The sequence below is a fragment of the Dicentrarchus labrax genome, unplaced genomic scaffold, assembly GCF_905237075.1.
Source record: "Dicentrarchus labrax unplaced genomic scaffold, dlabrax2021, whole genome shotgun sequence".
NCBI lineage: Eukaryota > Metazoa > Chordata > Actinopteri > Moronidae > Dicentrarchus > Dicentrarchus labrax.
Genome location: NW_026136721.1, coordinates 25,445,972 through 25,465,243, shown reverse-complemented (window position 1 = coordinate 25,465,243; position 19,272 = coordinate 25,445,972). Strand labels below are relative to the sequence as shown.

Below are 19,272 nucleotides of genomic sequence, written 5' to 3'. Positions count from 1 at the left end.
AGGAAAACAACATGTGAGTAGGAAGTGAGTCCTATTTTCTTTTCTGTTGTACACACTATCATGATTTATGAGTGCCAATTTTACATGAAAAACAAACAAAACCATTAAATTATGATGAAGTTATGCAAATGATTAAAAATTGGAACAGCTAAAGTGTTAAAATTTGCTAACTTTGTCTCACAGGCCTGGAAATGAGGGCAAGATTGTTTGAACTTTATTTATTATCCAGTAGTATACAGTTGTTTTGTTTTGTCAATAATTTATGAATTTTATTGTAGACTTAATTCTTAGACTGTTTGTAATTTTACACAGCATTCTTAATCTGGTCTTTATGAATCTGTGTAACAAGGAAATAAGAGAGAGAACTCAGGAAGAGATAGTAGAGTAGTAGAAAAATATTTTTTAATATTTGGACTGAATATTTGCTTGTCCAGATGGATGACATTGTCCTTGAGGATTCTCAAAAAAAAAAGATCACAAGGTATTGGTTTTCATAAAAATAGACATTTAGCTCTGTGACTCAAATATAATGGTGATCCACAAGAGGCACAAACAGGCGCTTGTTTTACCCCAACTCCGATTTTACATTGATGCCAAACTTATCTGAGTTCAGTGTATATAGAACTAGTTAGATTTTTTTTTTTTTGCCTTGTCAGCAGCAAGTATGTACAGACAAAAATGCCCAAACTCAACCCTCATTGCCACTGAAGGCCAAGGCCTGATATAAGACTGTTACCTCGCTGAGTTTTGACTGCAAAGGACTGTTTACTTCTCCTTATCAAGATAGTATTTACTCTATATTTGTACTGACTTTATTTTGTAATGCCAAGAATTGAAGATTTGAAAAAGAAAAACACAGAGCCCACATTGGTACGGCTGAACTCGTTTGCCAGGAACAAAACAAAAACCCAAAAGATTAAAAACCCTGTTGATTCAGGATAACTCAAGACTTTTTGTCTCCCGGGAAACAAAGTGTTCTCCTTTTACTCCTGCAGCTACGAGATTGCAGGATTTATAGAAGTATCTATATGTGATTGTATGTGGAATAGTTCAGATTAATATTAATACAAAATGTGGTGTTCTTTGAGGGTATCCTTGTGCAATTCTACCTGCAGCTCTTCAGTGTGTTGTACGCATGTGTGAGAGAGTTACTGTCAGCCGTGTTGTTGTGGTGTTAAATCATTGTCGCTTATTATGAGGCCAAAGTTGATTGTTGTTGGTATTTGTTAACATGATATTTGTCAATATGAATATCCAAACATTTTTATGTCATCATGAATATCAAATTGATTTTGTATTTTGGTGTATAGCATAGAGATTTCTGATGTAAAATCCAAACACTGAGATGGTCTCACATTTTTAAGTATTTGTTTGGTTGCACATATCCCGGTGCTTTTTCCAGAAGGTGGGGTTGTATTTAGGTTTCTTCCATTTGAGGTTTTTTGCATTGATGCTCACTGGGAGTCTACCAAGTTGGACACAGACATATGCGCTACTTTATTCGACAAAAACTGGATTTTGTGTCAAAATAAATGCTAACGAGTGCTACCAAATACATGTCTGTACTTTTGTAATCACCATACACATGTTTGTAGTTGCCTGGGGTAGAAGGAATATTCTGCTTTGAAATACAGCTAAACTCATTCAAGCAGGGAATGAGCTAAAAACACCCACTCTTAAATATCTAACACTGTGACTCAGGATGAATCATCAGGCTGCACTCAATCTGAAAGCTTCATCTTTTCAGGAGTAAACCACAAGAAACACAAGTGTGAAATTTGTTATCGTGTCTAGCTGACAGCACTGTGTGCATCAGCAATGACAATAACAACATGCAGCATGAGAGCATTGACAGTCTTTTGTTGTCGTACATTCTTGTAATATATCCACTGCTGCCATATGCTTTGACAAGACCAGTCTGTCTGCATTTGTTCCTCTAATATGAGCTGAAAAAGTCCAAGAATTTGCTTAATATTACTTATTATTACCGAAGATGGGGAAAGCGGGTGACTGCCCCTGGTCCCGCAAACCATAGGGGAGCAACAAAAGCTCCAGATTTAAATACAAGTGGTTTGTGCTAATGTAACTGGGAATACTCTCTCTTTAAAGCACAAAATCAACTAACTTGATAAGGGACCAAAAGGTGGGTTCTTGCTTTATTACCTAATCCTGATGCCTGTCTTGGTCCTTGTGTCAAAAGACCTTTATTATGACTTTACATTTCCTAATATGTGTAGGGTAGAAAATCTGCACAAATTGCACAGAGAGTGGAAGACACAGGGATTAAATATAGGCCCATTGGCTCATTTTTGCACCAAGAACTCCTGCCATGATCATAACAAGCTAGTTGTGAGCCAACTGTCATGTCATAAGATATGTTTTAATTCAATTCAGTTCAATTCAATTCAATTTTATTTGTATAGCGCCAATTCATAACAGAAGTTATCTCAGGACACTTTTCAAATAGAGCAGGTCTAGACCGAACTCCTTATAACCTTACAGAGACCCAACAGTACCACCATGAGCAAGCACTTGGTGACGGGGGCAAGGAAAAACTGCCTGTTAAGAGGCAGAAACCTAGGACAGACCCTTCGGCTCTAGGCGGGTGGTCGTCTGCCTCGACTAGTTGGGGAGAGAGAGAGAGAGACAGAGAGAGAGAGACAGGTGCACAGCAACAACAGTAGCAACAACTACACAAATAGTAGTGACTGATGATGATGAACAATGTTTTATATTATAAAACAAATGAGAAGAGCCAGTAGCTCTCATGAAGGGGACAAAACTATTCAGAAAATTGTGTAAAAACGTGGATAGTGTCCCAACATTTAAGTGCTGCTACATACTGAGGGCACCTGAATGCTGATTAGCCATCAGCTGCACATGTTTTGAGCACCACCTTGTGGTGTGAATTTAGATGACAAAAATACTTCAATGTGGACTGAAAGGTTTTCTCATGCACAGCAAGTATTACCTGTATGTCTCCCTTAAGCAATAGTTCGTATTGCTGCACTATGTTTGCCTTTATTAGACAAAAGACAGTAGTGAACTGACAGGAAATTAGAACCAGAGGAGGGGAATGACATGCAGCAACATACATTAGTCCTCAACCAGGTACAAAGGGACATCTCAACTTAATACACAAAACATTACAGTACAAACAGATTGTCCACTACTACAGGCTGACGATGAAATGAGAAAACTGAAAAGCTCATAAAAAGAGAGTAGGTAAACACCCAAACATCTGCAACCAACAGTTTCCCAGCCACCAAGCTGCCATTGCTTTTGCAGTAATCCTACAAAATTAACAATTACAATTAAAAGTTATGTTTGGGGTCATAAACTCACTTAATTCTATTTGATGTAATAAAAATAATTATTAACAAAATCAACATACACATTCAATAAACCTCATAGACATTGCAAAAATTAGAATAATGTGATATATATATATATATATATATATATATATATATATATATACATATATATATATAAAATGATAGATATAAGAAAAGGATTAGAATTAAGAATTAATTAGCTTTTATTATTGATAATTAAGTAAGCAAATGAATAAAATGCAACACATACTTAATGTAATGTAATTTCGTGATTTTGTTATGTGTTTAAGATACATTTTTTACTTGTTACAGCTTTTAAAATCTAACAAAAAAAACCTTTTTATTTTTTATGTAGCGCAGTCTGTATATTACAGCAGCCGCTCAGTGATTGGTCAGACTGGCCAGCACCCACCCCCTCTATTGACCACTCCCCATCCGCGTTTACTCCCACGTGACCCCCTCTCGGATCGCTCCTGCAAAGTTAAAAACAGACTTTGTTTATCCTGCAGACCGTTTGTTTGAAATGCTCTCCGACTAGTTAACCTGCTCTCTTTTCCCCCTCTTCCTTCCTTCTCAGGCTCGTTTTTGTTTTTACTCTCCCCAGCCGTAAACGCTGAGAGGCGCGTGCAACCTTTGCATTTTACCTCCTTCACTCGTTAGCCTTTAATTTTTTTTAAATTTTTTTTGTCTCGTGGTAATTCAATTTGACCTGCTTTTGTATTTGTGAGTGTGTGTTTTCTTCAGCTGATAACCGTGCAGCACGAACAAAAAAAACAACAAAAACAAACAAAAGGCTCGGGATTTTTTCACGTGCCATTTATCAAAAGACTGTTTAAACACCGAGCAGCTTGTTCTGCAGACGTTTATTCGGGGGTGGGGGGGGATTTGTTGCTCGACAGGAGGGAGCACACGGTGAGGATTTTTTTTTTATTTTTTATTTTTTCTAATTCGTATTAATCGAGCATTTGGAGAGCGCCATGGCGACCGAAGTGGATACGTGGTCCACCGCTGCACAGGCCGACGGTGAGTGACTGAATCCCTGCCTGGGCTTTTTTTTTGTGTCGCGTACGTCAGTGCAAAGTCTCATGGAGCCTCATCGCTGGGCCTGCTGGCGTGCTCTCCCCGATCTATTGTCCCTGCATGGGATGGGCTGCAGGGGCTAGCCATGCTCCACCATGTGCTCCGTTAAAACCAGACACACACACACACACACACACACACACACACACACACACACACACACACACACACACACATATATGTATGTATATATACACACACACAAACAGCGAGCAGTGGTGCAGCTACCCCTGTACACGGACGCAGCTTCGCACCCAGGACGCTACAGCTAGGACCGAACTCCATTTACACATTTTGTTGGTGTTTTTAGCCGCTTTGACACGGTGTTTGTTGTTGTGCTTGCTCTTACATTTAACCCTTTCGCGTTTTCTGATTGGACGAGGCCGTAACGCTTACTTCCGCTTTGGTCAAGTCGAGTGCACAACACTAGCACGGCTGCTGAGTGCGTTTTCAGACACATAACTTTTGCCGTGCATTTTGCGCCGTTAATCGAGTAGTTAAGCTTTATGTGCGTGGTTGTAAAACTGAGCTGTTTTAGTTCCTGATTTTATTTATTTATTTATTTTTTTGGTTCTTGAACGGCAGGATGTAAGGGTTGTGGTTCCTCAATCACCTTCTCGTGTGTCAGCCTTGGTGTTTTTCACCAATAGCTACAGAAACGTGTCTCTATATCTATGATCTTATTTCCACGCAGACGCAGTGCAGTTAATGCTTCACGCCCCTTTCCTGCATGAAATGATTGACTTGTTTGATTTTCAACAAATGCTTGCACATTCTGAGAAACACGGCACACAAACAAAACAGGAGGACATTTTTGATTGAACTCGACCAATCAGGACAGCACCGACGTTTGACCTACACTATCTCCGTCGTGCACGCGTCTTTAATGCGCGCAGTGTCTTTGAATAATGAATTTTAAATCATGTGCACAGTTGTTGACTGGTATGTGAGCTCGTGGCACACTGGAGTCCGTGCTGTCCTTTCTCAGCCTGGCGATGACGTCGACATGTATAGCCTCCTATAAGAGCCAATAGGAAAGCCTTACATAATCTCTGCGTTGTTGTGTATTTAAAGCTTACATAAGTAGCAGAAATGTATTGTCGGCGCTGCAACCTGTTTGTAATGTGTCACACTAGCACTGATCAGATTTTCAACCTTTAAACATGAATGCCTTGATTTTGAGTTTTTGCTTAATAAAACACTGATTCCCAGAGGTCAAACGGAGGTAAATCAAACCATGTGAGAGACCACATGGTGTGTTGCGGGTATGTTATGTGTTGTGTGTGTGTGTGTGTGTGTGTGTGTGAGAGAAAGCAGTGCACAGATGTTTTTTTTTTTTTTGCATGAACTTCCTTTTCTCTCGATGCAGGTCAGCCAGCCACGCTTGATTGAGCAAACTCTGTTGATGAGGTGGTCTCACACTGTCAAAGATTCTATTGTCTGTGCTGGAAAAAGATGGAGGGCGGGCAACTCCTTTGAAACATAGTGGGTCATTCTGGACACCGGACTGGCACAGAAATGTCTTATCAGTTGTTCACATATTACCGGAGCTTAATGTAATGTCTTTACATTACTAGTCCAAAACCAACCCACCAAAACATGCAAATTTGCATTTTTTTGGAGCCCCATGTTGCTAATTTCTCGCTGCCGATCAAGCACACCTATAAGCCAGATATTACACAGAGCAGGTCTGTGCGATGATACAGGCCCTTTAGGTGCAGATTTAAATCCTGTGTCAAGCCCCACCTGTAAGAGCATTTATGTAACTCCTTGGATAAATGCATGCATTAAGTGCCTGGGGAAAAAAAACCCACTGCCATAAATGTCAAGCCAGATCTGTTCGTGGGCGGCTGAGTACATAGTTATGGTCTTACCCCACTCTTCTTTCTAAATACCTCTCCCCCCCCCACACACACACAGACACACATTCATGAAAACATGTTAGCACACACCGTCCGTTTGCATTAAGTTGTTCAATTTGAAACGTGAACACAAACAGTGTAAAGTAGTGTTTTACACTGCACCCCCAGAGGTGATTGGCTGATTATAACCCCCCCCCAAAAAAACCCACGCTATCAGACTCTCTACTGTTTATCTGAGGTCTGATCTTTTGTATGCACTTTATCTTTGTTATTGCTCTGCAGCTGTTGGAGGGTAACTCAAGAAGCACAGTCAGCAGAACTGCACACGTTTCCACCACGTTAGGTGGTTAATTTTTTCTTTCTGCATTAATAAAACAAGCCACATTGTTTCACATGTGGTGTTTTTTTATTTGTGGTGTGTGTGTGTGGCCGCTGCCTAAGCTTCCGTTGTTGTTGATTTGAACACAAAAATCGCCACATGCACACAAAGTTTAGATAATGTGTCAAACATGTTTTTAAAGTGTCCTTTCATTAAATGAAATGACAGTTAAACTCCTAGAACATCCACACCCTTCTGTCCTTTTGATAGATAATCACCACAGGACCATATGCAGTAGAACGGTTTTCTTTTTGTCTTATATTATTGTCCAGATGCTTGTTTGACCTTAGAGGACACCACACATGGTTTTGCTTATGTTTTTTTTTCCTGTGCGTGGGTTGACAAAGAAAGATCTCCTTTAGTAACCAGGTTTGTTCAACTGAAAGTGAGATTTTTGTCTCCAGGCTACAATGGTAGCCCTGGAGGCGCCACAAACTAACATAGACGCAAGACATAGTGACGAGAAGAATAAAGACAACATAGCAAGCGAGTATTAAAACAACAAAAAGTTGTCCTTAATGTGCTGCTTCACTCTGTTCTTGTGTGCAACCCTTCTGAACCTGCAAACAGACCGTCTGTTGGTGTGTGCAAATTAGAGCACCCACGCCACCTTCTAACTATAAACAATTTACACAGAAGTGTCATTAAAACTTAATGTAGTGCGTAAGTTGCTTGCACTCTTGGATGTGTTACAATATATTTCTTGCACAGGGATTGATAAAACTGGCAAAGAACTTTGTGAGTTGAAGCTTTGAAAAAAATATATATTTGAATTACATTTTTGCAGCAACACAGGGCCTTATGAATAACCCCCTCCTACAACAGGAAAGAAGGTCAAAGTAATAATAACAAGAATGAAGGGGAAAAAATAGATAATTCCACATCTCACAAAACGGTCTTTCATATACCGGTAATGATATACAGACGCAAAACTAATTATGACAGTGATTCAAAATGAAAAATTGTTAAAAATACAGATTCCTTCTCCCAGTGACAATCCTAGAATTTTGAATATGCAAATATTGTTAGCTTTAAAAGTGTACCTGCCTGACACAGTTGTGATGTTACAAATCCTACTTGTACATACAAGTCTTAAATTTAGCTTTAAGGTGAGTGATACTTCTTCAGCAGATGCATTTAAAAACAGGTTTTTTAGTGTCAAATTCTGCACATACATCATGGAGGGGGACCAAAACATTGTTCTGCATTTGACATTCTCCCTGATATTAATATTGCAGTACGCACATACATATGTGCATGCATATAGACATACAGTATGTATGCACTAGAACAAAAACTAGGTCGGTCTCTTGGAGGAATGTGAGAACTCTGCTCCACTGACCTTCCTCGCATTCATAAACACTGCTGCTGTATGAAGACCTAAAACTAAAGTGCCTCAACACTGGAAAGCTCCCACACAGCATGTAGGGCAGAGGTACTCTGCTGGTCTGCATCTGGCTGTGTGTTTTTAAAGACTGGTTAACTGTGGGGGAGGTTTTGAAAAACCATCATGAGAGTGTTATTTGGTTTGGTATTCATTTTGGTGTGCTCTGGTAGGCGTGCAGGGTTAAAGAAAGCGGGGTGTGTTTGTTGCTGCAGCTTTATGGCACTGTGTAACACACAGACCTACCTGTGTAAGGTAAACCTCTAAGCAACAACTTTTTTGCTGTACATTTCTGCGTTTAAGAGCCACACGACGTCTTCCGTGTTTTAAAAAACGTAGCTCGGCTGCATTTTGTTATGCTTGTTTTGCAACTCTTAGTCTTGGCAAACAGCTCTGACTTTTTCTGCCTTCCCATTTTCTGCTCTTTTCCAATTGGCCAGTGGTGTATTTGGCACGCTACCATTTCTGGTTCCTACTTTACTGCACTGGCAAGGCCCTGTGGTCTACGTGAGGGACGGAGGAGGAGGAGGAGGAGGAGGAGGAGGAGGAGGAGGAGATGACACATGGTCGGCTGTTTACAGATTTTGAAGGCCAAGGGTGTGGTGGTGCTCTTACAGCAACAGGTTAATTCAGGCAGGTGTCCAGCTTTGCTCAAAGGTGCTTCCTTACATTTGTTATTCACGCTCTTAAGCGGACTGAACTCTGTAAAAGTCAAACATTTCAGATCTTTCTCTTTAAAGTTTTAACTTAATTGTTTTTCTCCTGCACCAGAAGTATGATAATTACACTAGCTGTAGCCATTTGGTACTTTTGCAGCACACAGGCTGCTGCTGCTTTTTTGGATAGTTAGTATATGTGGCATGGACCTTTCTCTCCCCCTCCTCCCTTGTGTGTTTTCTACATGTCCTGTAATCTATAGGGCCATAACTCCCATAACTGCCATTTGGGGCCTGTGCAAGTATTCATTACACCCTCAGACATTCCTCCTCCTCCTGCTTTCCTCTCTCTCCTACAGTCCCTGTCATGTGACGAGTCATGGACCCAACCATGCCATATGTAGTCAGGTCCACTGTAACTGCCGCGGACAAATCGCGAGAAGACGGAGAAATAAAAAAAAAACTAGTGTCAGCGTTTCTCCGGCATGTGTTCCCCTTTGCTCCCTCACTCCCTCCTCCCATGCCTGCAGGAGCACTCCAGTCCCACTTGTTGTTGTCTCTGTGTCTAGTGGAAGCAACCTGGGCAGGCGTTTTTTTTGTTTTTTTAAACTAAATGCATTATTTTCTTTGCACCCACAGAAGAATAGTATATTAAGTTACTTGACACTTTTACCCACCATACACCTCCTCATAGAACTGGTGAGTGTCACAAGAATGCATGTGTAAATTTGTGGGTGTTATGTGACCTTCTGGCTTGATGTGTAGAACATGGCATTGACATACGGAGGAGGCTGGTAGCGCACACAGCAAGTATTGTTTTCACACCCTGCGCTGGTGTTGCTGTAGTGTAAAGGTGTTAGTAGAATTTTGCTGAATGCAGCAGAGGTGAACTGTAGTGTTTGCGGTGCAGATAAATCTAAGCCAAGCAGTGTCGGTATGAGTTCGACATGAATACATAATGTCTCACTATAGTCATGAGCTCTTTGGTGCCGACTGAATCCAATTCAATGAAGGGCAGAACTTTATCTTTTCACCAGAGTGCATCCCTGGCAGAAAGTTGTTTGCCTACATTAACTTTGTATGGGTTTAAATAAAGTTTTATTTCTGAAATGAATTCACTAGTGTAGAACATTTCAGATCTTTTTTTATTAATATTATATGTATTTTTGGACACATAAATGAACTAATCTCATACAGATTCCCACATAATATAAAATATTCCTTTAGGATTTCCTTTTTTGTGTTTACATTCTTACTAATATGTCTTGTTTCTGTCACCCAAGTTAACGGACCAATGTGTAGGATGTAGTGGAATCTTGTTTAACTTGTTTAACCCACCCTTTCCATGCGCAACAGAGAAATGGAAATGGCCCTATCTAGAGCCGTTTTTTGGTTTGTCTGTTCTGGTGATTATATACTAATGAAAGCATACCTATGAATATTATATTCCACTTCTGTAAATAAATGACCGAAAAGGTCTAGCATGCAACATTTAGTATTTAAAGATGTAGAACATCAAGTACAACATGTATGTGCACACTTGAACATTAGACACATGGTGTATGTGACGGTTAAACAGCCTCCACTATTCTGGGAAGGCTTTCCATAAGATTTAGTAAAACTGGCTGTAGGGATTTGCTCCCATTCAACCACAAGAGCATTATTGATGTCCAGCACAGGCTATGTGCTTGCCAGTCTTCCACACAAAAAACTATTTCTTTATGGACCTCGCGTTGTGCACAGTGGCATTGTCAGGTGGAAGGCAGAAAGGGTTGCATCCACTTCCTTTTAGCCATATATTGTACTTGACTGTCCGATAATCTCTCCAATGACTTGTACATGCTTTCATGGCTGTATAATAACTAATCAGATCATTAACGGCCATCAACCTTTCTAATGTTTTGACCACAGGGATGTTCTCTTTTGATGACAACCTGGCGGAGGCTAACCGTCCCTACAGCGTTGACGAAGATCTGAATGAGGCAGAGGTGAACGGCAACTGGACGCCTCAGGAGAAAGCGCTTCACGAGGCGCGGCTCAAGGCCAAAGCCAAGCGACGCCTGCGCAAGTCGTCATCCCGCAACTCCACCAGCGAGTCTTTCTCTGAATCAGGAGATTTGGTAGGAGGTGACCCACACAGTCCAAAGGGCAAAGTAAACACCAATGACCGCAAATCCAGGACGGGCAAAGGCCGAGGCCTGCCAAAAAAAGGTACATTTGAGCTACACTAGTATATGCAGCGCTCTGCTTTTTTTGTTTTCCAGATGCTGCCACAGCCTTTTTTTTTTTTTTTTTTTTTACAGTAAGAGAAGGGGGAGTAGCCACAGGCACTGTGCCCAGCTGCTGCTTTGAGGCAGAGAGGAACATTTTCTGTAGCCATAGAAAGTTCAGCCAACTTTACATAATGCATCTTTTGTTGATGACATCAGTGAACATAGAGATGTCTGGTGTAAATAAACAACAGGTTATAACTTCATTTACCATATTGAAAATGGAAAAAGCACTGGTAGAAACATTTGTTTGCATATTTCTGGACCTTGGTCATGAAGACAATTTCTGGCATCTGTGATTTGTGCACATGTGCTGATTGTTGATCGCAGCAATTAGATTGGTTGGAAATGTGAAACATACCTTTATGGTTTGTCTGCTGGCTGTCTGGTTGTCTCCAGGTGGAGCAGGTGGTAAAGGAGTTTGGGGGGCTGCTGGGATGGTTTATGAAGATGAGGAGCCTGATGTACGGGACCCCAACTATGATGAAGCTGCTCAGGTGAGTGAGTGTAGCAGTCTCTGTTTGGAGTTAGGACTGTTCATAGATTAATGTGCATATTTATCTGAGAGAGGTTGGACTTTACGCTCAACCTTGGGTTGGTTATAATTTTTGGCCATTGTATGTCTTATATTAGACAGATGGCAGTAGAGAGATTACAGGAAATGAAGGGTGAGGGGTGAAAGATTGGGAAACGACATCCAACAAAGGATGTGAACTGGCGGTGTTGTGGCTCATGGCTCAACCCCTAAGCACCTGTGGCATGCTGGGTTTTGTTCTATTAATTGTAATAAGTGCACACTAAACACCACTAATAACTAATAAGTGTGATACTCTGTTATTGTAATTGTTATGAAGATAAATGAAGAAAATGGAACAAAGTAAAAAAAAAAAAATAGTCTAAACTGTAAATTTAACCATTAAATTAGGGCTGCAACCAAAATGTATTTTTAAATACTGAATAATCTGCCAATTTAATTGATTAATTATGTAGTGAGATGGGGAATTTAATAATTATATTTAAAGGTGACGTCTTCAAGTTCCTTATTTAGTCCAACCCACAGCTGAAAGTCTTTTGACATTTTGCCTGAAAAATGACTTGAAGATGAATAATTCATCGATAGAGTTGCGGATGAATCAATTCATTATTTCAACTCTAAATATTAAAGGGATTATTTTTCCTTTGCGCTGCTGAATTGATCGTTCTGATCATTGAGCGTCAGCAGCCTGTACACACACATACTCTGAGCTGTTTTTTTCCAGCAGAGGTTAGTTGTTGGTGACCTGTTGCATGGAGCAGCTTTTTGTTCCAAAGAGGCCCACTGATCAAAGCTGTGGCTTACTGGATGACAGCTTTTATTTCTTGTGTCAAACAAACGTGCTGATGTTGAAGGGCTGCTGCTGAAACACACTGAATATTAACAAGGCTTTGCTCTGTGAACAATATAATGGCTGTCCATGCTCAGACAACAAGCACCGAGCATATGCACTCTTGCATGTCTAATGAATTACACCATTATTATTATTCCACTCTTGTGACAAACTTGGTTGACAAAACATAAAAGAAAATGTTTTGTAATTTATGTTAGATAATTAATCTATTGGGAATTTTTTTTTTTTTTTTAAGTCTACATGATTTGGCCAGAGCTCATTTAAAACACGCCTACTCGCATGATTCATTCAGATGGCTCTTTCCCATCGCAATCAACAGCAAATTTCAATCTTTAACCCCCTTATCAAGCAAATGCTCTGTGTGATGCTGAAAGTTTGTTTGTCTCCTGTTATGGTCTCGCTGACTGAATTGCAGAGTGGGAATGAAGCTTATGTCAGTAAGAAGTTGATAACGGTATGGGAACGGCTGTGAAAATCGTAGTGGAAAGATGTCAGTGGGTTGACAGGGAACTGGGTCAGAGTACAGAAAAGTACCTGGGGCGTTTGCAGAAACTGTTCTTTAATTGGGATCACCTGATAAAGGATTTCTGAATGGTACAGGTCATCCTGTCCTTAGGGAAAATGACAAAATGTAAAAATATTTTCAGTGGCCCTGCAATGGAAACCATATCACCAAAACTATAAAAATAAAAACCATTTACATGTTCACTATTTTGCCTGTATTTGGCCATAAATTGTTCACTGTAGAGAGTTATGGGAGAGACCCAAAACACTAAAACATGAGCAGAAAACAGGAAAGTGATTCAGAGTTTTGGACTTTTGGCTACAGTCCATCTTTATACTGATATTTGTTTTTCCTGTTATATAAACTCTGCCTTATCAAAAGAGATCAAGACATTTGAGTCGTCATGTTTTATACTCTTAAATCTTCCAGGACATTAAAATAAGTGCCAGCTTTTCTCTTAAAAAAAGTTATTCTCCATTCATAGTTTGTCTCTTCATAATCTATTCCCTCTGTGCTAACATTATTATTTTGTCAACGCTCGCTGTCATTCTCCAGGTCAAGTGAAACCTCACCAGTTGGACTGGTTGTAACTGGCACTCTTGGCATCCACTGACGCAAGCGTTGAAGGGAAAAAAAAAAGTTTAAGTTACATTATAACAGAGACAGATAAAACTGACATTTTCAAAGAAACCTCAGTGATAATCTCAAATTATTATATTAGAATTTTGATAGTGTCAATGGACAAAACTGAGACTGAAGTGCTAAATACAGATAGTTTAAAGTAGAGGAATATATATGCTTACATGGCAAATTGCAAAAACTTTATATGAATACAAATGCGCGTCCACTTTTTCTGTGCATTTTTTGACTGATAATGTGTTTGTTCTTGCACAGGGGGACACCGTTTATGCAACTGTTGTGCCAGAGGTAGACGAGAGGGAACTGGAGAAAATGGTCAACCCAATTGTACAGGAGTACTTTGAACATGGAGACACAAAAGAGGTCCAGGTAAATGATCTACACCCTTCACTATGCATGCTGACCAGGAGACACTAACAGTACTGTCTAGACACTGTATAGTTCTGTAAACTCCCAATTTCATACAGTTTATTTGTCCTCCTCCCGTCAGATGCTACTGAAGGGGCTCAACCTGGGCCCGCATAAGTACGAGTTCTCCTCCCTGGCTGTGTCCCTGTCCCTGGAAGGCAAGGCCAGCCACAGAGAGCTGACCTCCCGCCTGCTGTCTGATCTGACGGGCAAGCTGCTGTCACAAAGTGACATGGCCCGTGCCTTTGACAAGATTCTCAAAGAGCTGCCAGATCTCATACTGGACACACCGGAGGCTCCACAGGTAGACCTGATGTGCACAGGGCAAAGTGGCAGTCAGAGCCACAGATACCTGTTTGTGTGAATTTGTATTTTGTGCATAAGTGGATCAAACTCTATAGCTTGAAACTAATGTTAAACATTAGACTGCCAAAAAAAGAAAACATGATGTGGAGATGAATCAAAGACGTTTGTTTCTCAGATGTTGGGCCAGTTTATAGCCAGAGCCATAGCGGACCACATCCTCCCCATGTCTTTCCTGGACTGTTACAAGGGCAAAGTGGACTGTGAGCATGCCAGGTGAGCCAAGGCGAGCAGAATTAGTATGCAGATACAGCATCATCTTCTTCAACATAAATACAGACAGCTCTAAGAAGTCTCTTAACAATTCTCGAAGGTGAATTTGTGATGTTAATTTTATGGTCAGATGAGCAAAAAGCTAATAACAGATTCAGCGGAAAACCCTCTTTGGCTTTCCTCCTCTCTGTGTTTAAAACTTTTTTATGAGAAACAGATGCCGTCCTCTCCTGTAGTACAGAGTGTTTAACAGATAATGCCTTAAATAAAATAAAAAAATCTATGTTGTGATGTTATCTTGGTGATTTTAGACCTCCATGCTCACTCAAGCGTTGCTATTTTTCCCCATTTCTCTGCAAAAACAATAACATTGTGTTGTTTTTTTTTCCTTTTTCCCCAGAGTGGCTTTAGACCGTGCCGCAGTGCTGCTGACCATGAAGAGGGAGATGGTTCGCCTAGATAATGTGTGGGGTGTTGGCGGAGGCCTGAGACCTGTCAAACATCTCATCAAAGAGGTAAACTGATCAAAAATGATTGTGATTGTTTCCTCATTCAAAATGATGTAATAAATGACCCCTAACACCTAAAGTGTTTGTGTCGACGAGGTCTGCTTTATTGACATCGTGTCATATACGTAGACAGAAGGCAGGAATGCATGCTGGGTAGAAAGCCACAGGCCAGGCCTCTGCTATGTTGCTGTGTCAGCAGAGCACTTTCTCCCCTGAGACACAGGAATTGCAAAAACGAGGGCGCAGGAGAGGCTGACATGGATACACACCCTAGCTCTTAACTGAAATGCATACAACACACACACAGGCACTCCCTTGCACCCCACATCCTCTTGGCTTTGTCTTTGTTTACAATTATTGTTCCATGATCTTGATTTTCTGGAATTCTTTTTCAAGCTAATGTGGGTGTGGATAGTGTGGGAGTTTCAAGTCCACATCTTGTGAATTATAAGTTATGCAACATTTTAAGAGATTTTTTTTTTTTGCATGATTAGAAATGGCAGAGTGGTCTGTCAGTGTGTTCTCTTTCTGATTCACTATGTTGTCGTCCTCTCCTCTGTCACTGTCCTGCCTGTCCAGATCACATCCTTTATTTCCCCATAATACTAAGACGACCACACGTTCCCCCCAGCTCAGTGAATTAGACCCAGAGTTGACTCACAAGTGCTGGTCTAGCTTTGAGGGTTTTGGACTTGTTGCATCAATCACATGCCTCTCAAATCTCAAGTGGTATGACTAATTGGTCCATAAATACATTGTGTGTCTGTGTGTGTGTCTGTGTGTCTGTGTGTCTGTGTGTGGCGAGACTGACATAACCAAGCAATACTAACAAATGAAGCAGAGAATAAAGATTGAAGCACAGCACCAAACAGGAAGACATGTTTATTTTTCTAGCTGACTTCAGGTTGTTAGGTGGAGATACTTTCAGGTGTTACTGAGCTCTCCGCTCAGCTTTTATTTATTTATTTATTTTTTAAATCCAGGGTCTGTTTGAACAAATAAAGGTTTGTCCTACTTGAAGACTGTGGCGTTAAATAGAATTAACTGTACTTAAACATGGACAATTCATCATAATTTACATTTCCACAGTAGTACTCAATAGATCAATCAATCAATCAATCAATCAATCAATCAATCAATCAATAGGGACACTATAATCATCATGCTATTGCTCTGATGGAACAATGGTGTCTCCATCTTGTGTCCTCACAGAAAAATTCCAAATGATATCTGGCAGACTTTACAACCCTCTCCACCGACAATGGTTACAGGTTTTACTTAATTCCAGCTGCACACAGAAATCTCAACAACAAGACAAAAAATAATGTTTTCTTTGTGCCTGTTTGTCTTCTCATTCCAGATGAACCTCCTGCTCAAGGAGTACCTGATATCAGGAGACGTGACGGAGGCTGAGCGCTGTCTGCGGGACCTGGAAGTCCCACACTTCCACCATGAGCTGGTCTATGAGGTATTAAAGCCATGTGTCAGTCTTGAACTATGGCACAAGTTAAGAACTGTCTCAAGTATAAATCACATTTGCAGATATGTCAATCGGTTTTATGTGAGATGTCTCCATGTTCTCCCCACATTATGACAATAAGATACAAGTTAACTTCAAGAGAGTGAGCCTTTTTTTTTATTTTTGAAGCGTTTTTCTTGCCCAGTCAAGTGAACTGCAGAGGAAGAAAAAAAAATCTCTTGGTGACAGTCATTTCTGTTTTCTGCCAAGGGCAGTGTGTGCCTGGCAGACGTGGTTCCTCATTTGCACTACATGTATTACTCTGTGTTTTCTATGGCTTCAGTTGTGTACACAGTGGACAGTTTACTGTTGTGTAGCCTGGTGCTGTTTGTTCTACATGTGCAGCATATTTGGAAATTATTCACTCTGTTTTTCTGCCATTTGTCTCACTGGATTTTTCTTTTCCATAATTGCAAATTAAAAGAAGAAACAGACATGTTTTGTTATTGTTAAACTACTGCACCTTCTCCTCTTTGGTGTATAAAATAATGGCAAACAATACCACCGTGTGGTAAAATGTAAAAAGATCATTTATGATCACCATTTATTGATTCTGCTGATCTTTATCATTAGACGATGGCAGCACACTCCTCTTCCTTACACACATTAAATGTTTTATCATTATGTTTCAGACCATAGTGATGGTACTGGAGTCAAAAGGAGACACTGCCAGTCATATGATGATAAAGCTGCTGAAGTCCTTCTGGAAAACGGGCCTCATCACTGTGGATCAGATGAACAGGGTCAGTGCCCTTTTTTTTTTTTATGTACTGGGTTAAAAATATATTTCTCTATGAAAGACATGATTTTATATGAAAATGTATGTGTATTTTATAAATTTTTATCATGTAGGGCTTCCAGCGTGTCTATGAAGAGCTCCCTGAAATCAACCTTGATGTACCACATGCCCACTCTATAATGGAGACCTTTGTGGACCTCTGCTATCAGGAGTCTGTCATCACCAAACAGCTGAGGGATACCTGTCCCTCCAGGTTAGTTGGCCATAAACATTGTTAAATCATTCTTTAATAGCAACAGGTGTTATTTAATATTTTTCTAATTGTCAACAAATCCTAAGAAAACACCACAACCAATAATGACCATCTCTCAATACTTCCCTTCAATGTCTGTGGCCCTCAGCCCCAAGCCCACTTATTCATAGGCACTAAAAAGTAAATGGGGGGGTGGGGGTGTGGGTGTGGGATGAAATTAAAAAGGGGGTGTAAACTTTTTTTTTTGCATTTATAGTTATAATTTAGATATGTAGGTACCTTGAAAGTGCTTGTATTTTACTTGTAAAAAGCTGTTCCAACCCAGTTGACTCCTATGGCATAGAGACATAAGCTGTATCAGACTTTGACTACACGGACAATACTTATTATTAGGATAAATTCATTTTTGGTTTTGGTATTTTTTTTTACAGCATTTGTTGACAACAAGAAAAAATAGAAAATAAAACTAGCCATAACCTTAAATATTGTACAGTGCACACCAAAATTATATATCTCTCAACCCTTGTTTCCTCCACTAGAGGGCGGAAGCGTTTTGTAAGCGAAGGAGATGGAGGAGTGATCAAGACCTAATCCACAAGAGGAAGAGCAGGAAGAGGAGGGGTGTCTACAGGTCGTGGCACCCGTGTTGCCGCTCCAGCATGTTTCCCCTCAAAGCGGGCATGCTGGCAGTGTAAAGTTTCCTTGTTCCTCTCTTAATGATGTTGTCATTAAACAAACCAGCGTTGACGTTCGGTGAAAGTAGACTGAAGCGTGGCCCGGCCGTTCAGTTCCCCTTCATCTTGTTACTCACTGTTTTGACATTTTTTTTGTATGAATATTCTTTATTTCTGGGGTTGATGTGCCCCTCTTGCCTCAGTCTCTGTACCTGTTTTTCAAGAATAATTCAAGTGAGAGCGACAGAAAAACGAGTGGACAAGCTGGGGAGTGTGGGAAATGAATTGGGGTGTTTTTGGTTCTTGCTTTGCTTGCTTTGTTGCCATGTCTATGTTTTTCAGTTTTCATGAAATGTGCTATAAATGGAAAAAAAGCACTTAAAAGACATAGCATACTTCAGTGAGCACTTAATAATTTAGCTCAACAGCAAGGATCTAAACCTTTTTTTCTGCCACAGATTATTTGAAATAATTTTCATTGACAACATGCTTTATTAGCCTCTGATTCAAGTGGTTCTATCGATCCTTTACGAACAGTGTTTTTTTGTTGTCTTTTTTTCATTGGTTCTTGGCCTCTGAGGCCAAATGTTCACTTTGTAAAGCACGGCAGTCAGAGCAAGTGTTTTGGCTCTGTTTGGGTGTTTATTTGAAACATGCATTAGGGCCAAATATACTTTGGGAGCCCTTTTTGAAAAATAAAACTAAATTGAGGTTAATGTGTGTATTTAAAAAAAAAAACAACAAAAAAATTTAATAAATGAAAAAACTAAACCGCAGTATTTTGAGCACTCTGACTTTGCTTGCAATAAATGGATCTACAGCTCACATGGTCAACAATGGACTCTGGACAGGTGACCAAATCTTCTGTAAAGCAGAATTTAAAAGCAGATTTAATCTGGAAATTGTCTTTAAACTTGGAATCTGTTTATGTCTGTGAAATGGAAACCCCACCTTTTCTTGCAGGACGATATGTTAAGCATCATTCAGACTTTTTTGCCACTGTCTGTAACAGTTTTACATGTTGACCAAAGTAAATGTGGCTAAGAAATATATTTCATTCATTAAAAAAGCATCAAAACGAAGTTTCTGCATT

The 19,272-nt window shown here is 40.1% G+C and overlaps 1 protein-coding gene across 3 annotated transcripts in view; it reads left to right on the top strand.

The window, feature by feature from the left end:
• Positions 1-19,261, top strand: part of pdcd4a (programmed cell death 4a) — a 31,096-nt gene extending 11,835 nt beyond the window's left edge. Inside the window, exons 1-11 of one of the 3 annotated variants that reach the window (XM_051384009.1) lie at positions 3,811-4,361; positions 10,611-10,910; positions 11,369-11,466; positions 13,757-13,870; positions 13,992-14,213; positions 14,391-14,488; positions 14,886-15,000; positions 16,355-16,462; positions 17,146-17,256; positions 17,366-17,505; positions 18,045-19,261. In XM_051384009.1, coding sequence (XP_051239969.1) covers positions 4,316-4,361; positions 10,611-10,910; positions 11,369-11,466; positions 13,757-13,870; positions 13,992-14,213; positions 14,391-14,488; positions 14,886-15,000; positions 16,355-16,462; positions 17,146-17,256; positions 17,366-17,505; positions 18,045-18,096 — 1,404 coding nt within the window. In that variant the 5' untranslated portion in view covers positions 3,811-4,315 and the 3' untranslated portion in view covers positions 18,097-19,261. Of the gene's footprint in view, positions 1-3,810; positions 4,362-9,235; positions 9,399-10,610; positions 10,911-11,368; positions 11,467-13,756; positions 13,871-13,991; positions 14,214-14,390; positions 14,489-14,885; positions 15,001-16,354; positions 16,463-17,145; positions 17,257-17,365; positions 17,506-18,044 lie in introns of those variants that run through there. The other 2 variants (XM_051384010.1, XM_051384008.1) reach the window with 2 other exon arrangements.
• The last annotated feature ends 11 nt before the right edge of the window (positions 19,262-19,272 follow it).